Consider the following 20,379-nt stretch of genomic DNA (forward strand, 5'->3'; position numbering starts at 1 on the left):
TTCATTTTGTTTTCCCATTGCATTGCTCTCTCTCCCTCTTCCCAATTATCATCTATTGTCACTGTATTGTCTAAGGTGTGAAAATGTATCTTTTCAGGACCTAGGAGTATACAATATTTCTCTGTTAGCAGAGAGGAGAAAGGAGAGAGATTGAAAAGACATAATTCAAGGCCCAGAGCTTCCATTTCTCAGACTTTTCTGTGGCAGTTTTCGGAAGAAGCATGCCCTAGTTTGCTGCAGCAGATGAGAAGGAATATAGTAGCATTCCTCCATCTTGATGTTTTTCTCCCTTGTTCTTCCTGGTTCCTTCCTCACTGCCACGTTAGTGTTTTCAGGTGGGTACTTCATCCCTCCATTCCTGTTCTAATCAAAAGGCAATCAGCAGAGCCATATGATGGAACTTTCTGCATAAAGGTACGTACTGATGCCCAGAGCCATGATGGCAGCTCCTGTCAGCGATTGCAAACTTGCTTAAGTCAAGGCTGCTTGATGCAACAGCACTGAGCTGTCCAGGCTTTGCACAGGTTGCCTGACCTCATGCAGCACCTGTGGTTCCTACTGTGAAACCAGAGGCCATGACATTATCTTCAATGGTATGCAGCCCATCAGAATAAAACACATTCAGATATGTCTGCTTATACATTTAGTACTGAATTAGCCAGTTTCAGCACTAAACTCATACAGGCCCGTTTTTGCCTGGAATACTCAGATTTTATGTACTTTGCGTGAGGCTGAAAGGGAAAGAGGTGTATGAATACACTGCCTACTAGACTCCTGTAGCTAGGGTCAGCTTTTTTCCACAGTGAGCTGTTCTGTTCTATTCTGTTTTCCCCTAGAATTCTTGCCTCTGGATATTGTAGCAGATCATGTTTGGCTTAATTTGCAGAAGGCTTATTTAGGATAGTGTTGTTCCCCATAGCGCTGTGTTGGTTGATTAATGTTTTAAAAAATGAGTGATTGCATTTACTTTTTAATTTTTCTGGTTGATCACACTGATCTAAGCATCAGGCCTGAAAGAGCCAGGCTCCCCTGCAGAACAGTGGTAGGAGGTTTCTGTCTCCCACTTTTTACTGTAGGCAAAGGACTGAGATTTCCTAGCCACACACAGGGACCAACTAAGCTCTGAGACAGAGAAAGGGAACTGTAAAAGCAAATACCGGACATAGAGCTCCCTGAGAAATCTTTACCTGCTCTCAACCCAAATGTGCCATCTGGAGTGAGCAGACTTATGCCAAGATGGGGGAGATTTATACCATCATGGGTTTAAAGAGCTGCTTTGCAGTAGCTGCTGAGGTGTTGTTTTGTGGTTTGTTTGTTTGGTTTTTTTTTCCTTTTACCATGAACCCAAAGCATAAACCCTCAAGGAAAACATTTGTTTGATAAAAACCAGTTTCTCTTCCCCCACATCTTACATGAGCAGGCTTTACAAGTGGGCACAAGACCTTTCTGAGTGGGGATATTCAGGGAATTCTTTTGTATTTTCTTTACAAAATGGATGGCATTCTTTTATAACCTGTGCATTTAATTGTGCTTCTTTTGAATGAATGGTAATATTTTCTGCCACTACACATTTTGCCTCCCTGCAAAATCTGAAAAAGACAAATCTTGTTCAGGTTGTCATGAGACAGCCTACCCCAGATGGCACATCTGTGTCTTGGGATGCCCTCTGGCTGGCCTGTTGGCAGGCATTCCCGTGGCTTTGAAGGTCACCTTGTTTACACCTTGCCTTTTTCCCCCTCCCTATTCAGAGTCTTGCTGAGCCTGCAGGCTCGGCTTCACCATCTGCATTTTCTCTGGTGCCATTAATCTTCCTGTTTACCATTCTGTTATTAATTCTAGAGTTCACCTTTTTGTCTAAACCCTTTATAGGCCTCTTGGAATTGCTTGCCTTTTTGTGGCAAGAGATCTGAGCATCTCAGAGATAATTTGCTTTGTTCTTTCCCATTTCTGAAAGGATACCTACTGGCATCTCAAGCAATTTTTCTATTACAAGCCTCCCTTCTTATAATAACATTTTTCACTTCTATAGCTTCATCGGTCAGATGAGTCCTAACACATGAGTAAATATTATCTTCATTTTTTGGAATTTGTGAATTGGCCACTGAAATCTGGTATCTCTGGGAATAGTCTTACTTTTTCAGTGTTTTTCTTGACTGGAAAGAAAATGAGTTTAAACATGTCTTTGTGAGAGTCCGTATGAGCACCTTACATTTTTGGTGCATTTTGTTTGAATGCCTGAATGCTTGTGAATATTAAACAAGCTTTATCAAACCCCAGAGGATAGGTGAAGACTATCTCCATTTGACAGATTACGGAAACCCAAGGGTATCTCTTTTAGAATTTGGCCCAGGATCACTTGGTGAGGCAGCAGTGATGCCAAGAGCAGCATCTGGGGTGGTTGCTCCCTATTCTAAAAACACTGCCACTTTGCTGTGGCCTTTCTGTTCTTCATTGGTTTATGCAGGTTCAGTATTCACCAAGCCAGGGATGCTGAAACAGCTCTGCTTGGCACGGCTGACCCTCAGATGCCGTGCTGTGTGAGTGTTGCTGTCCTGCTTCCCAGGCCTGCCTGGCATGCAGAGCACTGTCTTCCCACATGCAGGATCAGGACCTGGACACCTGGAATCTGAGTGGTGCTAAGAAGCCCTGCTGCACCTTTGCTGGTGCCTTCAGAGGTGACTGGGTGTCTCTGCCTCTGTCTCTGCTCCCCAGGACTCTGAGTGTTAGAAAGGCCTTGTTAGTGGAGCTGCCACACCATGTGGAGGCAGCCAGAGCAGAGCACGTAAACCCCCTCAGTCCAGAGCACCAGAAAGCACAGAGCAGGTTCCCAAGAATCACTGCAGGGCTCAGATTGGCTTTGGCAGGTTTATCAGCTCTGGCTTAGTGCCGGCTCTGCTAGGCCTGGACTGAATTAATTGGGATGCTTGTGCACTGCAGCTGAGAGATAACTGCATTACAGAGATTTATCTGTTACTAAAGGTATCCCCTCCACTGTCCTCGATAAGGAAGAGAAGCTATGCAGAATCTCACAAAATTTGCAGCAAAGTTGGCATGGCTGGCTTTACACATGATTTATGTATGAGTTTGCGTTTGGTACAACTGTTTTTATCCAGTTCTGTCATATATAGTACAGTTGTTTGCAGTGGTTGTCCACTCCCTGTTACCCTTTGTGGAGTGTGCAGTGTGGGGTGACTGTCCCACTTGTGTGGTGTGGGGGAACTGGTGTTTGCTGATAGCTATCTGGTTAATAATCAGATTCTGGTTCTTTGGATGGATCAAAAAGCCCATCATCTCTCTGTGTGAATGATTCTATATGACCACTTGCAGATAGGTAGCCCAAGTTATTATCTTATTCCAAACAGACCAGAAACCCTGTTAGGGTTATGCAAAGCCCAAAGGAAAAGGATTTTTACTTAGGAATTTTCTATAAATTCTATAAATTATATATATATCAGTTACCCTGCCTCTGTCTGTCAACATTGCCAACAGCATTGCCCGATGCTGCAGAAGTCCTGGTGCATTGTAAGCCCGTCTAGAACACAAATGCAAGAGTGACCAGAACACAAATGAGTGCTATAAAAATGCTACTGAATGGAGATGTTCCTGAAAGGAGACGATTTGAGCCCTGAGGTTAGTTACTTGATCCGGCATTTAATATGATATTGTAATTTGGCGGTCTTTGAGAAGCAGGTACAGCGTATTATATGTGACAATGATTTATATCTATGCTGAAAAATAAATCTGTAGAGAACTTCCAAGAGACAGCTGACAGGAGGGATAGTTTTTGTTGGGTGGTGTTTTTTTTAATTGGTTTTTTTTTTTTTTATTGAGAGATTTTATAGAGGCATTCTAGTCTGTCAAAGAAATATAGCTGCTTGTAAAGTCCAATTTGATAGTGGGTTAAACTAAACAATGCTTAACCTTATGTTTTCTGCAGTGTTCTGCAGCCTTTTTTCTTCCTCCTGTTGTCTTGTAGCCTCCTGGGACATTTTTTAACTAGGGGCTGATAGGAGCCTTCCCTTGGATCCCTCTATTAGAGTTGTCTTCTGATTTTTCTGCAGTTATACCCAGGCTAAAGAGTGAAAGTGTACAATCCCATCCATATCAGAGCTTCATTTGTCTTCACTTTCTCCTCTTGCCCTCTACTCTCCTCCAACCTCATCCATGAGACTAGCGACTTTGTAGGAGGAGGTGCTAGGGAGATATTGGGATTTTCCAATCTCCCAGTGCTCCCTAGAGCACGCCTCAGCATGGCCAAAATTTGCAACAAGTTTTTACTAAGATTAATTTCAGAGCTTTACAGGAACTCATGGTTCCAACCTGAAGAGGACTTCTTGCTTAATGGCAGAGGCTCCTCCAAACTATTCTTTTCAAACAAAATGGTTTGTTTCTGAGGCACAAATACTCTCTTTTTTTCAAGTAGTCTTCCTTCTGTAAGTGGTTTATCATTGTCTTTGTACTCACCATGGCCCAGTTTCCACTGAGAAAGCAATAATATAACATGAGTTTAGAGTGGGATTGATGAGAGAGACGAAGAGTTACTGGAGTAGCCTTACAACCTCCAGTATAGCCATGGCTATATTGCAACTTGGATTAAAAATACAGGGAATTTGATGTTTACTACTTGATAGGGACATTTGTTTGGCTTTATGGACTCATTGTGAGAGTCTGTGTTATCAGTAATCTGTCTCAGGGGAGGCCTAGGGCTGGGCTGACAGGAGGTTCTGTATGTGTAGAACTGGCAGTGACAAGTTTGCTACAGATGGGTGCTGAATTGCAGTAGTGTTGGGAGAAAAGGGTGGGATAGCAGGGATGGTGGAAGGTCAGGATTAAAGTATAACATAAAGCCCCTGAAACAACAGGATATGGCGCAGTGAAAGAAGGGTTTTGAAGATCCAGGTCTGCAGAAGGAATGAAGGTCCATACTGTGCTGTGCTGGCAGAGGCAGCTTACAAAACAAAGCTTGCAGAGCCCTGCCTTTACTATACCTGGTTCTGGTTGCTGCTGTGAATGTATCAATTCTAAGGATGCTAACAAGTCACTGTACTGGCCATGAATACAACAAGCAAGCAAGCAAACAAGTTAAGGAGAGTGTGGTTGTGCACACACAGAAAAGCTACAAAATCCAGCTATTCACGTACGGCATTGTCTCCCCTTTCTTTCTTAAGGGATTCCATCCCCCATGCCCCCACCCTTTGCACTCTAATGCTATATTTGTGCCTTGGAGATGTGGAGATGAGCGTATGATGGATGGATGGATGCTGCTTGTCTGGGTTTTTCACCACCATTTCCCCTGGGGCACTCTGTCTGCTGGCAGAGAGCACCATCCCAAAAGATGGTATCTTTTGCAAACTCGACAGCTAACAGACAGCTTCTCTCTCTGCATATTTCCCCAAAGAAGAGCAGGCTTAATCTGGTTTTTATATGGCATACTTCATTATAATCTTTTTGACTTCCCATGTTCCCAATACGCCATAATAAATAAAACGCTGGGGGTGGGAACAGCGGAGATGCTGAGGCTTCACACTCTTGTGACACTGATAGATACTCATTTTAAACTGTCATGGGATTTAATTGCTTGCTGAGCCACTGCACTGCACTTTCAGACACATCCTGCCACATCCTCTTAATGAGCTTAGTGGCTGCATTCACTCAGCAGTAGTTCTGTTTGCTGTGAATTAGGTGGCTTTTTTAGACCACCTATGTCATTTTAAAGAGGCAGTGGTTATTAAGGTAATATCCTTGGATTTATCCATCTTAAACATCACTTCATGAACTCTTAATATGTAGTTTCCTCTGGCACTTTTTATGTTCCAAAAAAATGGCATCAAGAAACAAAAATGCAAGAATCTATGTGCAAAGTCAGTGTTTGTCTAAGAGGGGTTTTGGAAGCTGGATTGCTTTGGTTTGCATAGTAGCTGTCTCTGGCGTGATAGATCACGCTGGAACTCACCCAATAAGTATCTCTGTTCCCAATTAGAACTGGAAGTGGAGCTGCTTACGAGTGCACAGAGATGATGGTTTGGGTGGCAGCTGCTACTGTGGAGATGGAAATGATCCATTATAAAACAAATACATTGCACTGTATAGAAAAAGGGATTATTGTTTTTAATTTATGTTTCAAAGAGACACTGAAAAGTTGCTTAGCTCCCAATGCATTGTAAACCAAATGTAGCTTATTTAAGGACAAGAATTTGCAGCTATTTTGCTATTTTGGTGAATCAAAACTTGAAAAAGCCCACCATTTTGTAGGATTTGTGAAAATGTGCTTCTTTTGGAGGCAGCAGTTCAATAGAAAGCAGATACAGGAATGATGCTGGCATGGGTCCTCGTTCAGATTCTACCATCACAATCTAAGGACCTTGATAAATAGAGAGGTTGTTGCACTGAGCTGGTAAGCAGAAATAACCATGTTAATTTAATCACTATGAAAGGGACTCTGCCAAGTTAAGAAACATAAATTTTAATTATATGCACACACACATATTTGAATTATAATATATGCACAATATTTAGCTGTGACACCAGTAATACCATAGTTTACTAAAACAGGAAGGATTCTTAAATAACATTATTTTTTCATTGGTGATTTTTGTTGATTTGACACTTCTATTTTGTATAGTTCTGACTAGTTCCTGCATCTCCTACATTAACCATGTGCTACTGCATTTGCAATACTATTCAAAAGGAAATTTATATACAAATCTTCTTAAAAATTTTATATAACAGAGTAAGTTTTAATTATAGTGCCTTTACTAGTAGTTATTACTTGTAATAAAGATTATGTTCTCTGATATTGCAATGTTTGAAGAAGAGCTTGTGATATAAACTAGAAGTTACAATAGAAAGAATTTGGAACAATTAGTGGGTAGCAAATGTTATTACCTATATTTTAAAAGGATTTGGCTGTGATTCAAAGACCCATAAATTCTACATGAACATCTGAGAAATTGATTGAAACAGTAATTAGGTATAATCAGGAAAGCACCTGGAAAATGATGATATAGGAGGTTCCAGCCAACTACTTTTTTTTTTTCCTACCAAGGAAAAGCATGTCTCACTAGTTTCTTAAAATTCTTTATATGATACCGAAATAACTAATAGGAAAGGGGGTCAACAATTTTCTTAGACTTTCTTAAGACCTTTGGCATGTAATAGGCCTACAAGGAGAAACAAAGCATTGTCTTGGGTCAAAACTTTCAGAATAAAAGATAATGAAAGAAAGAAATTTCGTTATAGATAAAGGCTAACAGCTGGTGCATTGAGGTTTAGTGCTTGGTCCAGTGTTGGGTAATGTATTAATGAACAAGCTAGAGAGTGGCAATACCTTTTAAACCACAGATTTGCACATAGTACAAAGTTATTTAGAGTGATAGTGGCTGGGGAGGTCTGTGCTGGCCTCCTCAGGGAGATGTGAATGTGCTTGGTGAGTGGGCAGAGGGATTGACATTTTAATATAATACCTGTGTGTTTGAATGTATTCCATATGGGAGTTCTTGTTTCCATTACAAGGTTCCTAATTCTTCTGCTTAGTATGCAGCTTGGTCATTGCAAGACACAGCCTGAGGAGTAAGCTAAAGAATATTGTGATTCATTTGTTTGAATGGGATATGTGATTTCTTCTGAAAATGTTGGGTGCAGTACTGGTCTATCTTGGGAAGACTAGTGTGTAATAAGAGGAAGTTTAGAGAGGTTTGTCAGGACCATATGGAAAGCTTCCCACAGCAGAGTAATAGAAAAATTGTGACTGTTTATCCTTGAAAGGAGAGGAATAAAAAGAAATTACAAAAAAATTTGTTCAGGAACTTCTATTTTTTCCTATCTCATAGCCAGAACAAGGGATCTGACAGTAAACAAAGTGAAGCACTCCTTTCAAACCATAGTTTAACTGTTGAACTCACTCAGATGAATTTAATGATCCCTAGTAGAGTTTAACTCTTTCTGTAGAGTGACTGAAGTATCTTTTAAATTTTTGAAGACTTTAATCTCTGGGGATTCAAAAACTGGTTTGGAAACATAACTCCCTTCTTCATTACTCTATCCTTTACAGACTAGCCATCTTCCAGGAAAGACTGAATTCATTACAAAGATTGAATTAATTACTATGTGGTTGTCTTTGGACCTCTGAAGGTTTTTATACTGTAAACTTTACATTCCAGATAAGATAGCCTCTGCCATTTCCACTTTCTAGAGTTATTTAGGAGCAAAATGGATTCATAGATGCTACCAGCGGAGTAGAAAATGGAGCAGAATGGCAGTCAGCTTAGTGGGCAAATGGGAGGCAGCTACACTGAGGTTTCTTTTGCGGTGTTCCTTACTCACTAACTTAACTTCTTGGTGACTCAATCTCCCCATTGGTAAACTGAATAAAAATATTACCTTACAACGCCTTGTCAGTGGGATGTTAAATTTAGTAATTAGAAAAAGCTCTGAGACTTTTGGATGAAAACTCCTCCTGGAGTGCTGCCGTTGGGAAGTAGCAGCAGCACACAGAACAAACTTGCCTATTAAAGACTGCTACCCATTTTTGATATTAAAACCTACCTTTCCCTCTTATCAAACTTAATGTTCAATATCTCTGGGTAGGGAGTAGCTTTACCTTCCTATATGTTCTACCTATTCCTTAGCCCTTCCTTGCTCATTTCCTTTTCTAATGAATTCATCTGATGTATGTATTGGTATCCAGAGACAGACATAGTTTGTCACAGGGAAGACGTTTGTTTCCAGTGCCCTTGAGCTTACTTGAAGCTTCTTTGCTTACTGAACGTATGATGACCCCTTGGGTTTTGCAGTCCCACAAGGATATACTGAGCAAATGCCCTTTTGCACCCCAAAACAGGACTTTGAAACCAAGCCAAGCCCACAGCCAGAAATGATTATGGAGGTTCCTTAGTGACTTCAGATTCAAGTGTTGGGATTTGCACATAAATCAAGACAAAAATCCCTTCTTTCTATTGAAATGTCTGGATCCAGAGGGAGGTACGAGTAGTTCAACAGGGAAATTCAATCTGTATGATCCTTTTTTGACTTCTCTGTCTTTTTTATAGCTTAAGTAAGGGAGAAGTTGGGGAAGAGGCCATAATGGGGTGGGTGTGTAGAGTTTAATGCTGAAAACAGAGGCCTGATTGAATAGAGCTCCTTGTGATGAGAAGGGGAATCAATTCACAGTTGATCCCATCCCATTGTGTGGGTTGTCCTGGGAGTTTCCTCTAAAATCCCAATGATTTGGGTTTTCTGCATAGTTTGTAGTCAGCCTTTCCCTCCATGAATAGAATAGCTTTTCCTGGAATTTTTGCTGGATTTTCTGTGGTTATTGGCTGAGCAGTGCTCTCTCTCTTCAGAAGACTGGAGCAAGCATTCAGGGACCCTGAATCATTTGCTGGCTAAGAGTTTTTCATATATAGAACAAATATATTCCTGGGATGCAATTACCCCCAAGAAACAGATTATATTTTACTGTCCCAGGTGGAAGTGTTCATTCATTATTTGGATTGCAGGAGTGATTTTGGACTTTAAAACCCTATGAATTTCTGCCCTGCAGAATTTACAGCTCATGGTGATAGAAAGGAAGGCAGCTAAAGGCATATTGGGGAACAAAACACAGTCCTAAAGGATGAGAAGTGGACAGAGCTGTGAAATAAGGACACCAGATGCTGATTTGTGAGCATCAGTCCTGTACATTATTATTTGTAAATATATTGGCCTAGGGGAAGGAACTCATTTTAGAAGGGAGGGAATAATTGAGAAATCCATAGGTGGCATTGCTAAGTAAAGAGCTGTGTAGGATGTCTCCCTGCCACAGGGTTGCTCTGAATGAATCCCTGCATGAGTGGGGTAGAGGCCAGGATCTACAAGGAAAACTGAGTTTTTCACTAAGTGTATGTTAACACTTTGCTAAAATTAACGTGCTGTATTTGCCTGTCTGCTGCCTCATAATGTAGTAGCAGCATTTGAAAGGGAAATAAGGCTCTGTTACTTTGCTTGTACAGCAAGTTGCATCAAGCTTTCTCGTAAACCCGCAGATTGTGGAGCCCAGTGCCTTCAGCCTGTTTCTGAGCCAGCCTTTGGCTCTTTCTGCAGTGGTTGGGTGTTGTCCTGTTTCATGGGCAACTTTGCTGACTGCGTTTCTTCACTGGTGTAGGCCCATTTAAAGCCAACTGGAGATTTTATCTAGTCAATGTTACATGAAAATTCAAGGCACATAGCTTTGTTTTTCTACGTAGGTTCTCAGCATTGGCCCCACATACAAGCTTTATGCTTTCCCACATGTGGAACATGCCCTGGTGTGGAAGAATGAGGGTTGAAGTTATGCTGAATAAATTGTGCCAGATGCTAACTTGCTTTACACTTTTTCCTTCTTCAGGAGATCAGTTTCTTCATCTTTTTTCTTTCAGTTCTTAGAAAGTCCTGTTTTTATTGTTCCTTTGAAGCATAGGGAGTTCACACAGAGTTCCCCTGTCCCCCATTTATTTCCTCCTGATACAGTATGTCCAATGTTTTTTTCCCCTGTAAGCAAGCATAGCAATTGAAAAGATATCAGCTTTTCAGTAAGACAGAAGTGAATCTTATATGGAGATCCTTAGCGGTTCAACAAACTTGAAGAACTCTCCTTCAAGATAGAAAAAAGCTTGAAAGTCTGTTAGTTGTCTGCTTGACATCTCTGTCCTTCTGCTTGTTAGCTCTTTGGGGGAGACACATACAGTGAGTGTGTTTTGTTTTTCAGAAGTTGATCTGCCTCTGAAAAAAGATGGGTTCACCTCAGAAAGTACAACTCTGGAAGCCTTGCTGCGTGGAGAGGGAATAGAGAAAAAAACAGACACTAAAGAGGAAGACACTATACAAGAAATCCAGGTAAGCGAGAGCACCATGCTCTGACATCAGGGCTAGATTTTACCATTTGTCTCTAAGTCTAGCAGTCTTTTGTCCTGTGGCAGAACAGTGCATCTGTTGATAGATGCATTATTCTACTGCCAAGCCTTTGTGCTACTTTGTGATGCTCAAAATGAACTCAGGATCTCATACACTTGCCCTGTCACAAGAATCTCTGTTGTTTGACTGTGTCTGCACAGCTCTTTTGTTGGAATTTGTTTTGGAGCACTATGAGATAATTACATATTAAACTGACAAGCAGAAATGGGTCCCAACTAGAAGCTGAATTTTAGTGCCTCACATTTAAAGTGAATTTGGACGTGGATTTGAATTTGGATTCACAGCTGCTGACTGTAGACAAAAACACCTCATTGCCTTCCCTGTTTTGTGGGGGGGGGTTGTGGGTGGTTTTTTTTTTTGATTGTTTTTGTTTTTGTTTTTGTTTGTTTGTGGTTGGTGGTTTTTTGTGGTTTTGTTATTTGTTTGTTTTTTTAATACTAAGTAATCTTCTGGAGGTATACAAGAAAAATAATTTAAAAAGTCATAACCCTAATTATCTCAGTTATTAGTGATGCAGGTATGAGAAATATTGCCTCTTCACATGCATTATGGTTTGAAAGTTATTTGTCAAGATTTCATTTCGTCCTTCAACAATTAGAAGTAGAAATACAATTGTAGGTCTGTCATAGAAGGAATTCAGCTAATATAAGGGACCACTCTTAAAGGCATCTTTAATCACTAGGAAAGTGAGCCTCTCCCATAGCAGCATATCTTTGGTGATGCTAAACCACCACTGTGCTATGAGTCTTTTACGGGGATTTTAGTGAGAGTTATTAGCAATGTGCCAACCCTGGTAATTTTGGCTGAGGTACAACATATTGCATCTACTCCTAAAACTACTGAAAATTTGCGGGGGTGGTCCCATGCCAAATGAAACAAGAGCATGGGCAACAAATCTGTATTACTTAGAGCTCAGTCCTACTGCTCTATTTGCTAGAAATTTCGCATATGTAGGGGCAGCAAAATTAGCTCTCCCATTCCCAGTTACACAGGTAAAGGAGATCCATCAAAGAGAAAGCACCCCATGTTTATGGAATGGAGAAAAGCTTGGCATGAGGCCTTCTCTGCATTTACTTCTTCAATAGTGTATCTGCGTCTACCAAGCTGAGAGCTATAACCAAAGAGCTGTTTATACCTGCTTCCTAGGCCACAAAAAGTCGCAGTGCAGTATCCTTTCGAGATTGACAAGTGTCTTTGAATGTTGCTGTGTGATCTGAGCTTCCGAATTATCCCCAGCAGCAGTGCAATGAAAGAGACTTCAGAGATGGTGGAACTGACACAAATCCAGGCATTGCAGAGCAGGGAGGGAGTGCAAAAAAAAAATCTGCTAAACTGTTGTAACTGTGACCTGTCACCTGGGTGCTAGTTTCATCAGAACAGATGCAAAAAGCGTGTCTTGCTGCCTTTTTTAATGCAAGCACAGCTTATCTGGATTCAGTTCTATAGAACAATGATTGCCAAAGCCTTTACTAGTAGCCAGCTTTCAGTGTGTACTTTGGCACCTGGCAACTAGACTGTACCAGATCAAAATCACAATCAGTGCTTTTATCGGTATGACAAATAAGAGAACACAAATCTCCCTTTTGTTCCTTTGCATACTTGTCTGTGCTTTAAAGGGCCCAGCCTCAGTGGTGGTGAGAGTGAGGAGGTGGGATAGACATAATTGTAATTCCCACATTAGACCCAGCCGCTCTCCAATTCGTAGTATCTGTCAGGAGAAGACAACTTGGTGCTTAGCTGCACTAAAGTACAGAGTTTTAGACAGACAGAATTGGAAAAGTTATTCTGCTAAAAAGAATAAGTGTTCCCCCCCCCTAAATAGGTGCAGTCATTGGGACCTCCTGTACAGTTGGTATTTAATGGGGTTGAGGATTTTGCCCTACATTAAATTTGTATTGAACGTGTGTCTCCATTGTTTGCTGGAGAAAGGTTAGAATAGCCTTTTCACCATGCATCAGAAAGGTTATGCCCCTGCAATCAAGTATTAAAGTCATTACCCTGGCAGTCTCACCAAATTCACACTTCGTTACTTATCATCTCTTTCCTAAATTGGTTCTTCAATTTTAAAGGAAAAAAGTGGTTTGTAATATTTTTCTTAACCCTTGCGTAGTATTACTGCTGTAAACTAGCTTCTTCCCCTCCAGCATATAAACAGGTTTCCCCTGTTTGTTTTTTTTCTGAGATACTTAAAGATAGGAAACAATGTAAAAATAAAAACTTATATCAGTAAGTTTGCTTATTTTCTTACATACATATTTGCTTATTTTCTTACATACATTCTTAAATTTCTTACAGTCTCCTCATGTACAAAGTTTTTCAAGTGCTTCAGTTTCCTAAGATGAAGTCAATTAATGTATGCAATTGTATGAATTTTGAAGGAACATTTTACATGTGCAGAACTGGAACGTGCTTAAGTTTTACACCATCTAGTATTTAATACTGTAGTATTATGTGAAATTGTACAGTTTGACCTCATTAATAGCCTCTTGAGATTTAAAAAAAGAAGGAAAAATAAGATAGAGACTTGATCCTTTGCCATGTTCTAAAAGTTGTTAGTAGTTTTAAAAAAAAACGCACTGACCAGTATTAGTCTTAGAAATTTAGCTGATCAGATAAGAACAAACTTTTCTAGTTGGTCTTCCAAATAAAGAACTTTTGAAAAGTGACATTTCTGTTGTATTCTTTCCCACAAATTCAGAATTTAGTGCTTGAAGTATACAGAAAGGAGAGAGAGAAACTGTGGTTTGCTCCCATTCTCCCTCTTTTGGCTCTCAAATACCTCTCAAGTAGAAATTAGAGAAGGGACAAATACAGTAAGACTGAAGCCCCCCCCCCCCATCAGTTTAATGTCACCAATTTGAATCTGCGTCATGGCTGCAAGTTGCAATTTAAATGAATGTTGGCATGGCAAAGGTTAGTGATTCCAGATTAGTACCTTGGAAAATGGCACACCACCATATATAGCAGGAGTGGTTGCCGCCCATTTCTGTATTTCTAGCAGACACGTCGAGGGTCGAGGGCATTTCAATGGGATGTCTTCCAACATCAGTGTTGTGATGATTTGTCTTGCCTTTGTCTGTCCATGTCTGACTTGTGCATGTTTTCATGCAGGATGGCCAGCCTGTGTTTGGCTCTACAGAGATTACATTTCAAAAGATCAAATTAAAAGGATTGAAATACCATGGTCCAGGCATCTCACAGCTATATGAGCTGATGAAGTATTGTTCCTATTAAATAATTAGTAGAAGAAACTATTGCTATTGGTCTTGTTAACATCGATGAAACCTCTAATTCCTCATCATTCTCATGCAGCAACCCTCCTGCTTCTGGATTAGGGTTGTAACTGTGGTGCAAGCCTCGAAATATATTGCTTTCTAGATCCATTCTGGAATATATGGAGGAATTTTCTCTATTTTTGCTAAAGAAAGAAGATTATGGGATACTGAGGAGAAAAACACTGAATTCTTGTATCCTTAAAGTGCATTCTCAATGTTAAGGAAGACAAAACAATTGAAGGTCCAAGAAATGAAAATAAAAAACCCATGCAAACAAGTTCCCAGGCAGGGCCTGTAGTTATGCATACTAACACTCATCTTGGAATACTGGTGCTCAGTGATGCCCCTCTTTTTTCCTAGGAACCTTTTTTTCTAGTTGACTGATGTCAGTAGTATATTTTAATAAGAACTCCCTGGAGTTCTGAGGGTGGAAAGGAAAAACAAATTTTGCTTTAGTGGAAAGAAATAGTGGTACTGGGATCCAATTTGACATTATATCAACTGTAATAACCCACAGTCTCTGGGGTGAGGAGCAGAAGTTGGTTGTATGTGTCTTCCTCTCCTCTTCTAACCATTCCTGTTTATTGTTCAACTACAGAGGGTTTTAGAAAATGATGAAAATGCAGATGAAGTGAATGAGGAAGAAGACTTGGAAGAAGATATTCCAAAACGAAAGAACAGGCCTAGAGGACGGGTAGGTGGAGAATTTATTGGAATGGAAGGGAAGACAACAAACCTCTGCTTTCTAGTGTATGTTTTTTATGTGTATTATATATGCAAAATGTGTATTGATGAATATATAATATTGATAATATTATAGTAATTTTCAGTCATATGGTGATAGATTTTTAATATTTTTTTTTAGTTTATTTTTTTGAATAACCAAGGCAAAAAAGACTATTTTGAGAGTAAAAAGTTGGGGGAAATTTATTTTAAAGCTGTATTTACAATTGTAAACTGTAATAATTATGATGATATCCTGCTATTACAATGCTCCTTAAAACAACATTTACTAATTACAGAAAAGCAACAAATTCAGTCATGACAGCCAAAAATGTATTAAGTAAAGTAACTTGAATTATGTTAATAAGTTTTGCAGCTTTCTCCAGGGTAGCATTTTGTGGCTGACGTTGGCCCTCTTGAGCCCATGGCAAATCTTTCATTTGCTTAAAATGGGCAATATTTTATCCTTAGGGGACTCTGTGTCCCTTCTTTTACCTAAGATGTCTTCACAATTCATCAGGGTATCAGTCAAGTAATGAGGCCAACATTTTAAAACTTGGAATCAACATTTTCAATTTTGGCCCCATGAGCCAGGCATCTAAATGAACACAATTCTCAGAAGTTTTGAGCATTTTCATCTCTCTTTGGCTCCAGTGGATCCTGCAGGTGCACAGGAGCTCTAGACAAACCTTTTGATGTGCTTATAGAAGTCAAGCAAGAAGGGCCACATTTTAGGCCAAATGAGCAGAAAATAATGACTTTTGAATGAGAGACATGAAATCACATTGAATACTCACAATGTACTTATGCATCAGACCCTCTCTTTTGGTTTCTTCTGTTGTTGTGTTGTTTCAGTTTTCTGCTCCTCTTTATTTTGGAGCTTAAGTCCTTTAATATAAGATCAAAGCACTTTAATAATTGGATAAGTATATATTTCACCTTCCTTATTCTCAAAATCACCTGAACCAGTTTCTTTCTTTCTTTCTTTCTTAGCCAAAGACCCCCACCTGGAAAAAAATTTTCCAGAAAAATGTAAGTTTCAGAAAATTTGTATGAACCAGTAACCAAAACCAGGAGATAGAATCAATACATGCACACAAGCTTGATTGTACTGATCAACTAATATTCCAGGCTAACAATTCTTTTCTAATAAATTGCTCTTACATAAATTGTGCATGCTGGTTAGGGTGAGTGAAAGGAAGTGAATAGCTAAAAGAGATACACTGCTCAGGAGAAGGGAATTTAGTGTATTCATACGTCCTAGACCTACACAAATGAAGTCCTGAAGTTACTGTTACATGCAAAGTTTTACCTCTCCATTCTTGAAAATGTTACAGAATAACTCCGTTACTGTAGTGGAGGGAGTCAGAGGGTACTAGATGTCCCATTCATTTTGAAACAAAAATTTGTGTGTTATTTCCTGCCCTAGAACCGGACTCCTATTCAGTACAGGAGCAGCAAGATCTCTTGCCTTTGTCTTACAACTAATGCCTGCTTTGCTAGTGCCCTGGCTTCTTTCAGTGCAAAAAAGAGAAGTCTGAAGAGTGACAAATACTTTGAGCAATTTTTGTTTTTCTTTGATGGCATCAATAACCAAAGCAAAATATGATAAAAATTAGGATTTCAAAATTAGGGCCAGGTTATCTAGCTGTTGAAAACTGGTAAGCCTGAATTGTCTGGTCACAAGTGTTTCACCTCTTTTCTGAAAGCAGCCCTTTTCTAATGTGAGCCTGACCCAGTATAGGGAATTGAGGCTAGGGATATGAAATTAGAGGACATGAAACCTGGGCAGCTCTTTGTTTCTGGAAAGGAGTGGTTAGAGTATTTTTAGAGGGCAGAAGAGGACATGCATAGAAAACTAGATCCTGCCGAGTGTGACCTTTGGGGATTCAGAGAAGGAGTGACAGCATCAATGCAGGATTAATGCGACGGAATTACTGCTCTGGACTTTCCAAATTGCACATGCCCCTTCTTTTCCCTACAGCATGATTTTATTTTTAATCCTGGACTCTCCATCTGTCCCTTTGGCTACTCTCTCTGGCTGCTTCAGGGCTGCTTCAAGGCTGCTGTGCCATGGCTTCCAGGCCTCACATGTCAAGTCTCGTAGTCTTTGCTGCATCCCATCAGGAGAATGAAAGCAGTCATGGATGACTGAATTCAACAGCCTGGAGCACTGACAGCAAGCACGGGGCACTCAGTTTAGTGCCTCTGGGGCAACTGCTTGGTTTCCTTTCCCCTCAAGGCTAGCCCTGAAATCGTGGGAGCATTAGGAAGGACACTGAAGGCCAAAGAGGTGGATTTACGGAGGCAGCTTTTTAGTATCTTTGCAGGACTGGGACATTGTGGTAGGAGCTGGAAAGGGTAGTTTGCTAGGAGATATGAGATGAATGCAGCTGCACCTGTACAGATTGTCTGCTCGTCAGCTGGATATCCCATGGGACAGTTTCAAAGGCACTAAAGACATTTAGTAACATAAGTCCCATTGGAAGTCACTGACTTGAAAAATCTCCCCCTGTGTTCGCTGCATGAAAAAGTGTATCTGACATGTGGTCATGACATGAATGGTGTAACCCTACATTTGTGTGGAGAACAGTTTGAAGGGAAACAGCTGGCTGTAAGAGTAGTGAAACTGGGCAATAAACCTTAAATTGCCATCCTATTCTGAAAGATACCTACGTAAAAATAATACCTTCTTACTCAACAGATATGTTCCCAGCGTGTAAAGAGAGTCAGAACTGACTAGTGACAAATATATGACTTTACATCTTTCTTACAGTCCCAAAAAGCCAGTGCAGCTAGTAGGATATGGAAATTAGATCCTAATCCAGGTACCAGCAGAAATATTTATTAAGGACCAAACACTTGTCTCTGTGAAGACTCTCTGATGACTTGAGGGTTGTATAGGAGCTGCCATGGACTGAAATTTAGCTTGCAACACATTTTGCAGCAGTGAGGGAAGAAAGGAACTAGCCTGGGATTGATTTCATTGCCCAGAGGGGGTTTACAGAGCTGGCAGTCAGAGAGAAAATACTGCAGACTAGTAAGATGATTTTATGTGATATGGTCAGTAAAGTAGCTTCCACCAGACAATTGTTGCTGGGGTCTTTTCCAGGGTAAAACTGTTTTTCAGTTCACCCTTACAAATCTTGCTCTGCACATGTGTGCTGGTCTGCACAGAGGTCTTTGCAGAAGGCAGAGTTATACTTGTCATACCTAATAGTATTTACCCCTTCCAGACAGCTGAAAATCCATGTTTGTCATTCAGGACTGTGTTAAGTTAGCCCTAAGCAATCCCAGGGAAATAATGTGCGAAGGTTTTATAAACCCCTGTTTTAACAGACTTTGTCAGGCCAGTGTAAAATATTTCCTTGTTCCCTGTCTTTAAATGTCCAGTGGAACACAGCTCTAACAGTGCTAGTTCTGTTCCAAATGCATAGAAGAGTGACAGAGTTTTTACATCCCCTTTATGTCTGGGTACTAATACTCTTAGAATTTCTACACCTTCTTCAGCTTTACCTAACAAAGTTCTGTCCCTTCCTTATTTTCACATGCAAAAGATTGCAGGATTTCAGTCAGGTGGCCATGTCTAGAGTGAGGAATATCAACAGTTTAATAAGAGAAGCAGCAGAAGCAATTCTGTGCTTTTATCCAGGAATAGAGTAGCTAACAGAATTAATAATGGGCTAGTTAGCCATCCACCTGTGATCACTTCCTCAAACAAAAACCAGGTCTAAAATGATTGTAATTTATAGACTGTACATTAGTGAATATGAAAGAATCAAAGGCCTTGGTTCAGTTCCCAGTTTCACATCACAGATCTCTCCACCACTGGACAGATATGAATGTCCCCTTATTGGTACCTCAGCTGAGAAGGGTCAGGACCAAGTAGCTTTGATGCTGAATTCCACTCTCACCCCTGGAGGTAAAGACAGAGCAGTCTGTGCTGTGGAGAAACAGAGCTTTTCAGTTTCCAGAGCCGCCAGTCTGGTCTGCTGTAGGAACACAGAACTGCAGAGAGACCTTCCTGGGTAATTCCTGTCTTGCAGGTAGCCCAGTAGGCATGTTACTCAATTTTTTACTAACTGACCAAACCTCCATATTATATGGTATCTTTGTCCCAGCAGGTCATTTCAAAACATTGCTTTTCAGCTAGAAAACAAAGCACAACAACACAAACAACCCCCTTTTGAAAATATTAAAAGAAATAATTTGACCTCTCTTTTATTTGGGGCCTGTTTTCTGGCTGATTTAATGTTTGTATTTATCCTCTAACACCTGTTCGTCTATTCATTCATTCATATTCAGTTAAACAAGATATTTGAACATCTTCAGAAACGAATGTGTGATGATCCTCGACTGAATATGTGCTGGCAGTGACCTACTGCCAGGGATGAACAGTTTGGGGTATCTGTGGAGAGGATCTCCATTGCATTCCAAGGTCCATTAACACAGTGTGTATCTTAGGAGGTGAAGGGTCAAGATGACCTTTGAGAAACCTGTATGGAAGCTTTGGATTTGTTTAGTTTATGTTGCACATTTTTCATAGGAGGGTGAGGGGCACAAGGAGACCTGAGGGGTGATGGAATAATCCTAACATTGCTCTTGTCCTTGCAGGCTCGGGGATCTGGAGGTGGCAGGAGACGGAATGATGCTGCCTCCCAGGATGATCACGACAAACCCTATGTTTGTGACAGTAAGTAGCACCCAGACAGCTGATTCTGCTTCCAGCCTGGTCCTACCAGCTCAGTGCACTCAGGGCTTCATCTTTTCCCTTCCAGCAAAATATTCTGCTGCTCTCTGACTTGCATGTTTGCCACCTGCTGCTGCTGCTGCTGCTCTTGGTGTTTTTGCATGAAAGAAATAAAATTAAGTCCTCGGCAAGACTCCACTTCCCTTTGCCCTTTAATAAATGATCTCTTACATTTTCCTTCTCCTTCTCTTTTTCTGGCTTCTCTGCCTTTTGTCTTCTTTCCCCCCATGTAAGTTTCACCCTCTATTTCTTTCTCTGTTTCAGATAGTTACAAACAAAAGCATAACTCAAAAATCTCCGACAAAGGTACTTCACCCTCATTGTATCTCTTGATATACTTGGTGATTCCCTTTCCTTCAGTCCTTTTGAAATCTCACTGGGCTAAATTCTGAAGGTCTTATTCTTATCCCTCACTCAGAAAGTACTCTTGTGGCATCATTAAAAGTTGAGCCCTTCTAAGAAACAAATAACATCTGGAATGCCTTGTTTTGATACATATTCCCCTTGAATATGTATGTTGACCATAATGGCCATGCTGTCTGACATCTTGCAGTTGGACTGCAGGTTAAGTAAAGCGTTGCTCCAACTGAAAAATTATACTAGAGCCCAATGCTGACACTGAAGGAGGATAGCAGAGTCCTAGTATGAGGGAAGAATCTGATATTTATTACACAAAGGTTTGAGGTTTTTAAATAGTCCAGT

The 20,379-nt window shown here is 40.4% G+C and overlaps 1 protein-coding gene across 12 annotated transcripts in view; it reads left to right on the forward strand.

Moving 5' to 3' along the window:
* Positions 1-20,379, forward strand: part of DPF3 (double PHD fingers 3) — a 159,550-nt gene that overhangs the window by 88,768 nt on the left and 50,403 nt on the right. For 5 of the 12 annotated variants that reach the window (XR_003570733.1, XM_027879642.1, XM_027879648.1 and 2 more), the window contains exons 4-8: positions 10,724-10,851; positions 14,803-14,898; positions 15,921-15,959; positions 19,542-19,620; positions 19,942-19,983. Coding sequence is in view for 8 of the 12 variants with exons in the window: in XM_027879642.1 (XP_027735443.1) it covers positions 10,724-10,851; positions 14,803-14,898; positions 15,921-15,959; positions 19,542-19,620; positions 19,942-19,983 (384 nt within the window). In the remaining 4 variants the exon portion in view is untranslated. The remainder of the gene's footprint in view (positions 1-10,723; positions 10,852-14,802; positions 14,899-15,920; positions 15,960-19,541; positions 19,621-19,941; positions 19,984-20,379) is intronic. The other 7 variants (XR_003570734.1, XR_003570736.1, XM_027879644.1 and 4 more) reach the window with 3 other exon arrangements.

The sequence above is a fragment of the Empidonax traillii genome, unplaced genomic scaffold (genome assembly GCF_003031625.1).
Source record: "Empidonax traillii isolate 1590-97213 ecotype Southwest subspecies unplaced genomic scaffold, ASM303162v1 scaffold56:size2478089, whole genome shotgun sequence".
Taxonomy (NCBI): Eukaryota; Metazoa; Chordata; class Aves; order Passeriformes; family Tyrannidae; genus Empidonax; species Empidonax traillii.